The 14,188-nt window shown below is 38.1% G+C and overlaps 1 protein-coding gene across 6 annotated transcripts in view; it reads right to left on the reverse strand.

Annotated features, from left to right (window-relative positions):
- grid1a (glutamate receptor, ionotropic, delta 1a) overlaps positions 1-14,188 on the reverse strand; it is a 436,389-nt gene that overhangs the window by 23,860 nt on the left and 398,341 nt on the right. For all 6 annotated transcript variants that reach the window (XM_055173307.2, XM_055173309.2, XM_073869734.1 and 3 more), the window contains 4 exons: positions 12,857-12,958; positions 10,070-10,267; positions 7,880-8,210; positions 2,453-2,591 (listed from right to left, as the gene is read on the reverse strand). In XM_055173307.2, coding sequence (XP_055029282.2) covers positions 2,453-2,591; positions 7,880-8,210; positions 10,070-10,267; positions 12,857-12,958 — 770 coding nt within the window. The remainder of the gene's footprint in view (positions 1-2,452; positions 2,592-7,879; positions 8,211-10,069; positions 10,268-12,856; positions 12,959-14,188) is intronic.

Genomic DNA, 14,188 nt, shown 5'->3' on the forward strand with positions numbered 1-14,188 from the left:
CCTGCCTCGGCTTTAAGCTGGGCTGAGAAGCCGAATTCAATGAGCAGACAGATAACATTTACAGAGGCACGTCGAAACTACTTGCACATCGGGTAAGGTATTACTAGTTTATATAAGAGCACTCTCGCTGTCAAATAAGAAGGAGGTTTTAAAGCATTTATTTCTCCCATGAACAGGTGGCACATAATTCTTCTTCTTTACCGAATGAAAGAAATTTAGGGAAAGAATGGCCTCAGTTATATGGTGTTGCATTGATCGCCTGCAAGCAAGTGAGGCTTGTGTTGTTTATAACAACAAGTGCACGGGAACTCTCTGAAGTGGGAGTACCCAAAACACATAAAAAGGCGAAATAAAGGCATCTACCGAAAGCAAAAGAGAAAAAAAATGTAATATGGTGCGACCTTTTGTGGAATTTATGGAGAATGTCATGAGCTCACACGCTGGGAAGTGGAGGGTCGACGTGATCTCTAAGACACAAGCAGCATGCTGGGATTTCAGTACACATCAGGTTTAATTTGAAGAAATATTGTGCATTGAAACAGGTGTTATTAAAGCTACATTTTATTTGATGATATGATAATCCAAACCTAGAGATTTAAAAATGAGGGTTTAAAAATCTGACCGCTTTAATGGCCATAAGTGGAGTTTGGGGGGGGGCAGTATACCTCCAGACATGAGCAAATTATTATTTTATCTGAGCTATTATTGAAATAGAAATATAAGAATTTATATTTTATTTGTCTAATCTTAATATTTGAATAGGTAGACTGAGTATGAGGCTAAAATAGTTTTATTTATTTACATTTAACATTTAATTTATACCGTTTTGGAATCCATTCAGCTGATCTCCGGGACTGGCGGTACCACCAAGCTAGCATAGCTTAGCATAATCCATTAAATCTTATTAGACCATTAGCATCGCGCTAGAAAAATAACCAAAGAGTTTTGATATTTTTCCTATTTAAAACTTGACTCTTCTGTAGTTACATCGTGTACTAAGACCGACGGAAAATTAAAAGTTGCGATTTTCTAGGCGATATGTCTAGGAACTATACTCTCATTCTGGCGTAATGATCAAGGACTTTGCTGCTGTAGCGTGGCTGCGGCAGGCGTAGTGATATTACGCAAAAAAGTGGAGTGTCCCTTTAAAAGCCATGAAGCTGCACTCTCTTGCAAATTTTAAAGTATTGCAGTGCCCTTGTTTGCCCGTAGGTGCCCCCAAGCACAAACACAAAACTCTGCCTATGTCTATGGTACATCGTAAACACTTTTTACGACTCGGTACAGCTCACTTTTGGTGTGTTTTCCACTGTGTACCTAGTAGAGGTCCAAAGAAATGTACCCGACCCAAAATGACCCAATCACTTTTTACCCAAACCCTACTTACATAAACTCAAGGAAATTAGACCCGAGTCTGACCTGAATAAAATGTAAACAACTTGTGTGCAGTCTACATCCCGGCACGTACCATTCAGACATCCAATTTGGGCTGCTGCTCTATTTATTTTCATTTGATATTTGACAACGACACCAAGGTAATCGCTAAAATGAGCATTCAAAATTGATTGACAGGTCTGGCTCAACAATAATTAACCTACTGCCAGCCGCACGATGTTGCAAGAGGTCTTGGCAAACATGGGGGGTTACAAAATGACTCGATGCACACACGCTAGATACTACGAGTCGTCTCGGGTCCGTTCGGCAATTACCCGAGACCTGATGCCACTATTATTATACCCGACCCGTGTCCAAGGCACACATAAAATCAGCTTGGGTCTTGGGTTGGACTTTGGGTTTTGGCATCTAAGTGGACCCTCAAGACCTCTACAGGGTTCCCACACCTTAGTTAACCTCAAATTCAAGAACCTTTCAAGGACTTTCCAGATTCACTACCCTCAAATTCAAGGACTCAATGTGGGGACACATTTCAAGTGAGAGCAAGGTTACATTGTGTTACCTTTTAAGATACATTGTTACAGTTCACTTTCGAGGGAACTCGCCCTGCGTCACTGCGGTGACACTTTGGGGACGCCTCCAGGGGTAAGTGCGTCTGAATGTGTATATCAAATTCAACCAATGGTGAGGCTTAAGGACAAAGACAGGATGACGCGGGAGCCAGGAAGTATATCGCTATCTGAAATATTGCCAAAGACGCCGTTACAGGGACGCAGGAAGTATGTCAAGGGAGACGCAGCGTCTCGTTCCCTTCTCAAGGAACAACAGTTACATGCGTAACCCGAGACGTTTTCATGTGACAAACACAACTATGCAAAAAAGCATTTTGGTATGAATCAACATTCGCATACAGAAGATATAAGCATTTAAAGCAAACAGTTAAGCACGTGTGCCTAAAACGTCTATAACCACTCCACACCAATATGCATGCAGATAAGCATGAATAGTTGGATTAGTTAACTTCTCTATAAGGGTTTGGGTTAGGGACAATGCTTACCGAATAGCATTGTCCATGCGAGAAACTGTGAGGTAGGCTGCCAGGTTGGCTGTGTAGGATGAACAGACGATGAGGGTAAACAGCCACCAGCTTCCCATTGCAATCCTGAGAGCCACTGAACTCATGAATGACTCGCCACCTACAAAGACAAGACAAGAAGCTATATTAACATCACTCTTTTTTTGTGGTCCAATCGAATTTTTTCCCAGCACAATAACTTATTTTTAAATTCTCTCACCCATGGCGTTCTGGGGAGGTCTATAATACTAGAGAGCTATCAGCCATCAGTAATATAATAAAAAACTGCCAGAATGGCCATCAAAGGAGAAAGATGCTTTCTGTTCCCAGACCGGTGCAGTTACAGCATCTTTAAGCAGGGGTACCGACTGGCACGAGTCTATATCATTAAACCCTACTGTGATTTTTCTTGCTGGTGTTATTTTGTCAGTAATACAGTACTGCATACAATAACATTTATTCTCTCATCACCAGATATTTCAGGAAAGCTCAAAACCTTATAAGCCTGGGCTGAAATGTCAACAGAATATTCCTCTCCAGCACACACGGCCTTCATCACTGAAATGTCATCTCTGACACAGATACGGTGAGAATGAAATGAAAAGACGGGGAGATAGCGTGATCATGGCTCATTAGGGACTGTAACGTTTCTTAAGGGACAACTTATCTGAGATAAGGACCTAAAAGATGGAAATCTATTGGCAGAATGTGATGTAAAAGGTTAAATGGGTCATTCATGCCAATTATAGGTTTGATAAAGCATCAGGGTTCGAACGGGGTCGTGAATTGTCGAAATGCGGCACAATGGAAAATTGATCCTACATGCTGTAGGGTTAATAAAGTCAATAGTTAAGTATTTAAAATCACTAAACATAGTGATGTGTAACTCATTGAAATGTATGACAACAGCATGAATCAAAAATACATGCGGCATTTAAACCTGCAACTAATGGCGAGAAAGAAAACTTGTAGGGCCCTATTTTAATGATCTAAGCACATTGTATAAACAGGTGTGTCCAAATCCACTTTTTTCCAATTTAACGACAGGAAAAATGGTTTGTGCGCCTAGCACACAGTCTAAAGGGTTGTTCCTATTCTAGTAATGACTTATGCTCGCGCCATGCAGATTCCCTATTTCGATTTCAATTTGTAATATAAAATTTGGAATTTGTAAACTGAAAAACTAAACGGAGGAAGAAGACCAACAGTTTAAGATTAATGTTAAAAAATGTGTTGTTTTCATTTGTATTGAAATTGGTAAAAGTCATTTCTTTCATGGAAGTAAAAATAGCTTTTAATTGCTATAAATGGATAGCCTACATGATCTGTGTATTCTCAAAAAAATATTCACAAATATGCAAAAAAAAAAAAATCTGTGGGGTAGAATAAAAAAACATTTAAAAATAGATGCAATATTTGTATTTTTTTAAAGCAAAACATATAATTACATACCAGGCTACAGATGAAGCCGCTTTTTACGTCTCATAATCGGTCCTCATTTATGCCCAAGAAACTCAATAATAATCTTTTACACTTTAATCCTTTAATTTTTCATATTTAAAAAAGTTTTTGGGCTGCTGCACATCCATGTGTGTGATAAGCAAATGTGCATTGTCGTCCCGTTTATAGGCGCATATTACTAACACGCTGCTTAAATAACAAAAACAATATTGCGCCATTGACTTTAGACCAGATTTTAGCTGGTCAATGGCGTAGTCTATTTTAGTTACCTCAAAACACTCCTCATTTTCAGACAAGAACGCCCACGGGTGCAAATGCATTTGCTATTTGAACAACGTAACGCTAACCTTGAAAATGGTAATTGCACCGGGTTAAAACTAGCAAAAGACACTTGCATCGCACATTGTGCTGCTTTGCGTCGGGTGTATGATAGGGCCCGTAGACTTATTCATTTGACAGAACTTAAAGGTGCAGTGTGTACATTTTAGCTGCATCTAGTGTTGAGGTTGCGAATTGCAACCAACAGCTCAGTCCACTGCTCACCCCTCGCTTTTGAAACGTATAGAGAAGCTACGGTAGCCGCCACCGGAAAAACATGTCATTGACGGAGACAACTTGGCACAAAAAGTTTGTCCATTAAGGGCTTCTGTAGAAACATGGCGGCACAAAAAGGCGACTTCCACGTAAGGGGACCCTCGGTGTATGTAGATAAAAATTTCTCATTCAAAGGTAATAAAAACAAAACGGGTCATTATAAAAAGCTATTTATACCCCCTTGATAATATAGTTTTGTATATTATTTTGCATTTCTGTCAAGAGATCCTTTTAAAAATTACACACTGCACTTTTAAGGCTGATTTATACTTCGCCGTCAAACCTATGCGGTATTTATATTTTCATTTATATTACTGCGTTGATGTCCACATTAATTTTTATTTATATATGAAGAGTTTCGTAGCAAAACGAGAAAACCACCGTTTTTTTAATTGTTCAGAAATCTCGTTTTTTGGTTGTGCATTCCAATTAATATCAATTCAACTGCAGTTAGTTTGTTTTGATTTAAACCTTCATAACTTATAAAATACAGCTAAGTAGCACCATAAAACAAAATAATAACATGATAACATAATATTAAACATGTTTTGACAAAAAGGTTAAAAAATGGATTTATCTCCTTTTGCAACGAAACTCTTCATATGTAGATCGCTAGTGGGCGCATGTCCACAAAAATTTTACTGCTTGACTTGCTCCATTTTTGTTTTTACTGTAGCAAGCGGAAATGCGTTCTAGCAGACCAGTCACAGCGCTTGCAGTCCACGTAGAATTGACATGTCGTTACATTTTTGGAGAGGTGTTTATTGAAAGGTGACCCAAATGCAAATATATTTTTCATGATCATTTCCTAAGTACCATCAACAAATTATGGGCTTACAATTACAAAATGTCAGACAGCTGTGGAAAACCCCTAGTAAATTTAACAGCTGTTGTCGATTGCTCGCATCTTGTCGTGTGACTTGTTATGCACACATAACGCCCTTGAGGGAGATGAAAACAAAGTGAACAGTCTTAAAGCCTTCGAGACGAAAGATGTCTGAAAGCGTGCAGAGACACTAATCGGGTCGGGCTGGTGTTGATGGGATCGGTAGAAAGTCTGACGAGTGCAGCTATTTAGGCCACTTTGGATCTCGACCAAAATCTATCCTGCCCTGATTCGTAGGTACCTCTGGCAGGGCAGCTTTTTAGATTTTTATAGTAGAAAGAGGCGATGTCTCTAAAATGAAATGGAGGCAAACAACTCCACTTTCAGTCACGATTTAAATTATCTTCAAATTATTTGAAACAATGATCCATGAATGGTTTAGGAATCAAAGCTTGGTTGAACTTCTAATTGTGACTATCATTCTGTGTTAGTTAACATATAACTAAGTTTTATTAAATAGAACGTTACTGCTATGTTTTTTAGCTTAAGTCTTGGGAACCCATAGGTCTTCACATTTCATACTGTTTGAGACACGCAAAGGCATAGTTTATCAAAAAAGTGTCATTTACTCAAGTTGTTACAAACCTGTATTAATTTCTTTACAATGCACTGCAAAAAATGATTTTCAAGCAAAAAATTCTTAGTATTTTTGTCTTGTTTTCAGTAAAAATATATAAAAATTCTTAAATTAAGATGCTTTTTCTTGATGAGCAAAATGACCCAAGAAAATAAGTCTAGTTTTTAGACCAAAAATATCAAATTTAAAGGAATAGTCCATTTTCTTAAAAGAAAAATCCAGATAATTTACTCACCACCATGTCATCCAAAATGTTGATGTCTTACTTTGTTCAGTCGAGAAGAAATTATGTTTTTTGAGGAAAACATTCCAGGATTTTTCTCATTTTAATGGACTTTAATAGAGCCCAACATTCAAGAAAAAATTGCTTACCCCATTGGCAGATTTTTGTGCTTGTTTTATGCACAAAATCACTTAAATTTGAAATTTTTGGTGTAAAAACTTCTTATTAAAAGACTTATTTTCTTGGGTCGTTTTGCTCATCAAGAAAAAGCGTCTTAATTTAAGAATTTTTTTAGATATTTTTACTGAAAACAAGACAAAAAACGAAGACATTTTTAAATAACCAAAATTTTGCACTGCAAAAAAGGACTTTCTTACTTAGTATTTTTGTCTTATTTTTAGTAAAAATATCTAAAAATTCTTAAATTCTTAAATTTCTTGATGAAAAAAATTACCTTAGAAAATAAGTCTAGTTTCTAGGCAAAAAATATAAACTTTAAGTAAATTAGTGCCTAAAGAAGCAAAAAATCTGCCAATGGATTAAGAAAAAATTTATTGAAATAAGTTTTAGTATTTCTGTCTTGTTTTCAGTAAAAATATCAAAAAATTCTTAAATTAAGATCTGTTTTCTTGATGAGCAAAACAACCCCAAAAAATAAGTCTAGTTTAGACCAAAAGTCTAGACCAAAAATATCACATTTAAGTGATTTTGTGCGTAAAACAAGCTAAAAAATCTGCCAATTGTGTAAGCTAATTTTTCTTGAATTTAGTGTTTAAGAAAAATGTTCAAGATTTTTTTGCTTGTTTTATGTACAAAATCACTTAAATTTGATATGTTTGGTCTAGAAACTAGACTTAGAGTCGTTTTGCTCATCAAGAAAACAGATCTTAATTTAAGAATTTTTTGATATTTTTACTGAAAACAAGACAAAAATATATATATTTTTTCTTGAAAATCATTTTTTTTGCAGTGTGGCGCAATAATCCAGGGCCACAGTAATAAACCAACATTATAGTCTGTTTACATAAAATTTCTCGATGCTTTCACAGTCTTGATTGTTTGTTTTTATCGCTCTGTAGAAGAATGTGTTTGTGCGTAGGCGTGTACTGTTTCTTTACGAAGTCACATCGCCATCTACTGGCCTGGCACGCAAAATACTTCGTATGTAATCGTCTTCATGGATCCGCACGGATCTTTTTGACAACGTTGTGCACGTAAAATTTTTCAAATGCGCAAAATCGTTGTCGTGTAAACGCATTGTAACATCAAATACGATTAAAACGTACATTTACATAATTATACACCCCCCCCCCAAAAAAAAAATCAGATAGATGCCTCCTCATATATACTGTCTTTACTGCAGATTCATCTTCATGACTTTCTCTGCCATTTCAATGTGGGTTGCAGAAATGCTTTTGTATAATTCATTTTGCAAACAGACACAATGTAGACTCTCCAGGGAATCTCTTAATGTGCCTCGAGTTGTGCTTTGAAAATACTTAAAGTACGAATGATAAATTCTGCTGAAAGAGATCTTCTTAAAATAAAACGATTAAATTGCTGCGCAAGCTGTAACGCTATAGACAACAACAACGTCAGCTCTTGACTGCCACACATACAAACATGTCATCCCTCACTTTGATATTGCCTGGACATGACCCAGCTTACCTTGCTGTACAAAGGCTCCATAGACGATCCAGATGGCACTTTGGAAAGATGTGGTGGCAGAAGCAGGCTGGAGAGACCCAGGAGGATTCTGGGAGCGGGCAGACTGGATGCGGCGGAGCAAAAAGATCATGACGCCCACCACAGGAATGGAAGCGGCGATACAGGCCCACACGGCCAGGTCAAACGGTGCCAGCAAGGAGAAGATGTTCAGTCTCTCTTCTGCTTTGCTCATTACAATTCCCACCGAATAATCCAGATATCGTTTACTGAAGTCAACAACGTTCTCTCGCTCAGGAGTGATGGTGATGGCCGAAATAGCCACATCTGCCCTCTACAAATGTTTAAATGGCACATTGTGATTATACAACATAAAAAGTGAAAGTTGGATCTACTTGAAAAAAATACTTTAATTGGTAACTTTTTTACTCATCTTTTCTCACTTTAAGTGAAAAATATAAGGTATTATAATTTTCACTTAACTATTTTGGCGCTATTGACAAGTTATCTTTTCCAAGCTTTATAAAGGTAGAAAACAGGGAGGGAACAGACTTTAAACCCCAAAAATGTACATTCATCCATTACAGAGTTAATCCACACGGCTCCAAGGGGTTGATAAAGATCTTCTGCGGGTATTCAATGCGACTGAAGCAAATAAAAATGTCACTTTTTTATAAACGTTAACACCTAGCTTCGGGTAATGGCACCATCTTGGACTCACGCGATTTACGTGATTTGGTTTTAGCGTAGTTGACCGTTGGTTGCAAGAGTACAAGATGGCATTGTTACTGAAAGCTAGTTATTATAGTTAAAATATGGATATTTTTCTTACAATATCGCATCGATTACCCACAAAAGATCTTTATTAACCCTTTGGAGCCACTGGAGTTTGACTGGAGTATTGCTTAAAAGTGAGAAAATTTATATTTTAAACACAATTTTTTATATTTTACCAATTGAAATAATTGTTTTAATTAATTCAACTTTTAACTTTTTACAGTGAACAATTTAACAAGTAAAAGCGTGATATGTTAATCACAAGAACATCAGTTTATTCAATTCAAAAGTACTATGACAGAGAAACTGAATACTTGTACACACTGTATCATACTGTATATTTACAGGTTCATGTAATGTGTGTGTGTGTGTGTGTGTGTGTGTGTGCTATGTACATTCAGCTAAAAAATAGTCCATAATTATTATTTTTTTAATTATCTGCAGTATGTTTACATTATTATAGACTTACCACTTAAACTATTTTAATATGCTGCTGAACATAATACACATATTATTTACACGATACAAAACATGCAATAGATATCATAAACAATTAAGCATTAATTAATCGGGTTAAAGCAGCAACCCGTGACCCGTGCGTTATTTTTTTCCCCAGTTATTAAGCAAGTATCTCCTTACGTTCCTGTGATTTACAAAGCGCTTCAAATAATGATTTATAAGTTGAGCTCTCAGGTCTTATTTTGTATAGATACTGTAAGTACGTCGTAACCTGCAATTGTGTATACGGTACTATACATTAAAAGACATGAACATAGTACATTATGAATAAGCAATAGATGATGTACTTTCATAAGATTTTAAAATGCTCAAAACTAAAAAACTTAGTTGATATCCTTAAAGGGATAGTTCACCAAACTTTTTTTAAAAATCTGTCATTTTCTCACTCTTATGTTGTTGAAAACCTGTATAATTTTTTTTTCTGATGAACACTAAGCAAATACAGCGATTTGCGTGAATATATTACATACACGGGGCGTTGCGAATGACGCAAATTGGTGGGGTGATTGCTGCAAAAACATGCGCTATTAACTTCGCACAAGTTAAAAATATTCAACTCAAATTAAAAATTTGCATGACACAAAGTTAAATCCCGTGAGTAATCTAGTGTGAGCAATGCAATGCTACGGCTTGGTGTGTACATAGCATAATTTTTATAACCAAAATGATCATGAGCCACATTCACTTCTATAGTAGGAAAAATAATACTATGAAAGTGAATGGGGCGCCATGAATGGTTTGGTAACAGACATTCCTCAAAATATCTTCCGTGTTCATCAAAACAAATAAATGTATACAGGTTTGTAACAACATGAGGATTTTTTTGTAAACTGTACCTTTAATCCAATATGAAACTTAATACTGCAAATGAAACTTAATCCTGTTAAAGAATCTCACCTTCCCGATCAGTTCTCCGATCATTCCGTTCCACGATCCATTGGCCTGAGGAGATCCGTATTTCCCATCAGCCACTTGATATATTTCATACTTAAATCCCAAAACCTTTGCCAGGGCATCCAGAACATCTATAGAAAAGCCCTTGTATCGTTTTGGCTGGCCAAGGATGTTTTCTGCCACCATTATGAAAGGCTCCTCCTAAAGAATCAAGAGAAAATTAGAGAACATATTGTCTTCTCAATATGAAGTGAGCACATTTTTTAAGTATTCAAACAACGGCATCTCACGCAGATAACTTAAGCACAATGGACATGCTTAAACGCTGACATAGCCATTATTTGGCGTTACTGTCAAAGAAGTTCAAATCTTTTCACTTATTCATGTGAAAGGGAAGCATAGCCAACCGCTGAAGCAAAGATGGGCAGTGCTGCTAATAAGTCTGAACGTATTTCTGCGAATGAAAGATTTAATATTCATTACTAGACTTGATTAATTAGTCTGTTCAGGTTGTGACTTGACCCTCAGATTTGCCCCCTGTCGCACGCAAGGCATCAGGTAACGTGACTCTTATACCGGTGACAGCTGGGAGTCTTCTTCAGTGTCAGGTTAATCTAAATCAAGTGTTGCGGCAGACCTGTTACACCACGAGCAGCGAAGTGTGCCATGCCTCATCAGACAGAAATTACCTCTTTAAATTCACACGAGCAAAATGCAGTAAGGCACGTCGTTGCCAAGACTGTTTTTGAAAAGGCGTTGCGCCCTCAAATCCAGACAGATGGATTATCAGAGAAACTGGTGAAGGTAATTGTATTAGAGGATCAACAATAGAGAGACTAATGAATGAAAGAGTAAACCTGCATGACTAATGCTGCGTTTACACCAACCGCGGTAGAGGCGTGAAGCGCGAGTGGTTTCAATGTTAAGTCAACGTGAAGACGCGTTGACGCGTGTCAGGAGGTCCCGCGGCACGGAAGAGGCGTTCGGAGCGGAAGACGCGTTTCCGCCTCTTTCGTGCGTGAAGCTCGCGCGAAAGGTGCAAATTGAGCGTTGTGCGCGGTACGCGCGAATGGTGCTTTTTGTGCATTTTGCGGTTCACGCGAATTTGCGGATGACGCCCGAGTCGAAAAATTTGAACTTTGGGGGAATTTCGCGCCGCGTTAACCAATCAGGAGCCTTCTTGCTGCTGTGGTGGCAGCCTCGCCCGGAGTCACTCATTCAACCAACGCTTGATATTGTCCGTAAGCAGTCACCCCGAGCTATATGACACAAGTTCTTATTTCTATAGAGGAGACAGGAATAAAAAGAACCTCGCTTGGAAGAGTGTCAGTGAGGACATCGGGCAACCTGGTAAGTTGTAATACACACTTTTGAGTCACGTGACGTTTATCAACCCGCGTCATTTATTTTCCCCCTATAGTTAATTACCAAATATAAACTGGTAACTCTCTCGATAAATGCACAATCAACATCAGTCATCTTGCAAACAGACAACGCATAGCACTTGCCCCTTCCACAAGAAGCGGAGTTTGCCTCTGACGCGCGTCAAATGCTTGCTTTTTACGTGCATCTACTCCGCTCTACACGCGCGAATGCATCCAAATTGTTCAAGCGGCAAACCACGCGCGGTAGACGCGATTTTGACGTCTGAAACGCGGTTGGTGTAAACTCAGCATTAAGCATTGACATCTGATGACCATGGCAAAAAACACAGGAAGTGAATTATTTCTGAGTGAAACAGAATATAGGCTGCGTCCGAAAACTCTAAGTTGCCGCCTTCTGCGGCAGCTTTCCAAGCCAGGAAGGCATCAAGGCATGTTCGAATCCAATTTAGGTTTACTTCCTGACTCCTGAGATCTTGTCCCACAATTCTATGCATGTGTGTGCATGGGGAATGGAAATGGGTATAAACGGAGGTCGGAGCCAGCTGCAAATGGGTGGGTTAGCAGCAAGTGGGTGGAGCTTTAGCCGCAAGTGGGCTGTACAAACTTCCAGAGGATTCACCGCCATCCCATATGAAGCGTAAACTCCTCCTACTTGCACATTTCTGAAATCCCTCCTACTTGCGGCATAAGCTCCTCCCGCTTGCGGCATAAGCTCCTCCCACCTGCAGTCTCCGGGCTGCAACCATACATACTTGGGGGAATGTTATTGGTTGAGCCTGGTCGAGTTCAAAAAATTAAAATGGAGGCCAAGGAAGTGGGTGGAGCACAAATGTAGTGTAAATAAATGTATATTTTGACTTTTTACACCTTTTAATTGCATTTCTAGTGATAAATTAGTATTGTAGATTTCCAAATATGTAATAAGTTATTACAAAGGCGCTCTCTGTTTATATTTCAAACACGCTGCCTTTGAAGATTTTAGGTGTCTTGTCAATAAATAGTGGACAGAAATGTGGTCCCAGCAATGTTGTGCTGATTCAGCTGTGATTTAAAGGAACAGTATGTAAGAAATGTATATCAATTAATCATAAAATGGCCCACTAGACATTAAGAAATCATTTTCATTTCAAGTACTTATATCACTGACAACAGTGGTCTGGCCAGGATATTGTCATTTAAAAAGTGGAGTTGCAGCCCTCAACTGATGTTTATGTTGTCATTTTGTGTATTGACCACCAGTTGGGTGATTGCAGTACCAGTTTTAGCCACAAGTTTTGTGATTGCAATACCAGTTTTGGCCACAATCCTACATACTGTTCCTTTAAAGCTACCTCTCTGTGTGATTGAGACATGACCACTGTTTTGAGCCAACAAGGAGTTAAAGCTGATTTATGGAAATACGCACCAATAAGGTCACCACTTTCAGAGTTATTCCTTGCATGCCTTGCTCAGCCCGGTTCTCCCTCAGACTCCCATTCAGCCCCCGATCCGAGTCCCACGTTGCCAGCTGAGAGACGGAGAGAGATGTTGTGAGCTATGATCAAGTTTGAGATGATAGAAATGATTGCAATAAAAATACAGGGACAGCTTTTCACAGCCAGAGATGAACCAACACGACCTGAGTTATTCACTTTTATATTGCCCTTCAACACGTATCAGTTTATGATAGATCCATCTCCATTGAGTAGAAATTGCTAGCACATTCAAGATTAATATCGGGCCTTGGGTGTTTGTGCTGGCACGTCCAGGTGAAACTGGTCATGTAATCGTGTGAGGGGGTCGTCTCGGCAACATTTGTCAGCCTGGTGACAATTCAGCAAATTCACATCGTTTCCCCCCCACACTATCAAAAAAAGATCAAAGCTAAAGTGAAAAATAAACAGGCACACATACTGTAAGTAACACATAAGTCGATACAGGCTGTTGATTAGAAAACGCTTGCTTAGAAAACAAAACAAAAATAAAAACCAAACTCTCCAAAAAACTTTGAACCTTTGTAAAAAGCAATAACACTGTAAAAAAAACTTAATATGAATTGTATTTGCATTTCCTGAAGAAAACAACATTGATTGCATGGCGGCAAATAATAGTTTAGGTACAATTTGATTTAGGCTTTAGTTCTGTCTAAATGAAAGACTTTGTCATAGCACACACTCATCTTTTGTTCAAGACAACCAATAATGTAACACCAACTCAAACTGGCAATTGATTTTAATTCATACGACCACATTTGTATGTTTTTGTACGATTTGCATTCGCCCCTGTGACGGCGGGGTTCCATTATTGTTTGATTAATGACAATTATAGGTTTTTGTATACAAATTCATCCAAATTAATTAACAGATTCCCGTGAGACTGTCAACTCTACAGTGCAAATACAGATAAATAAACAGCTAGATAAAAGATCAATCATAAGCAAACAAATATCAGAAAGAAGACTAATGTGATTATGCAAGTATAATATATGTTGTAGCTGCAGGTTAGTAAAGTATTATATTTTGTCTGATCATTTTAAGTCAGTTGTTCAGCCAGTGTGCAACTGACAGAAAAGTAGAAACTGCTTATATTGCCCCTCTATAAGCAATGACAGTGTCTGTAAAACATCTGGCCACACTTCATGATAAAAGACTTCAATAATCCATCTTTAACTCCAGTCTCATTCATCCCCAGATCTTTCCTCTGCTGTGACACAGATCTAATGTCTTAGACATTCAGAAACCTAGACACACGGCCCTCG

The sequence above is a fragment of the Misgurnus anguillicaudatus genome, chromosome 7, assembly GCF_027580225.2.
Source record: "Misgurnus anguillicaudatus chromosome 7, ASM2758022v2, whole genome shotgun sequence".
In the NCBI taxonomy this organism is placed as follows: Eukaryota; Metazoa; Chordata; class Actinopteri; order Cypriniformes; family Cobitidae; genus Misgurnus; species Misgurnus anguillicaudatus.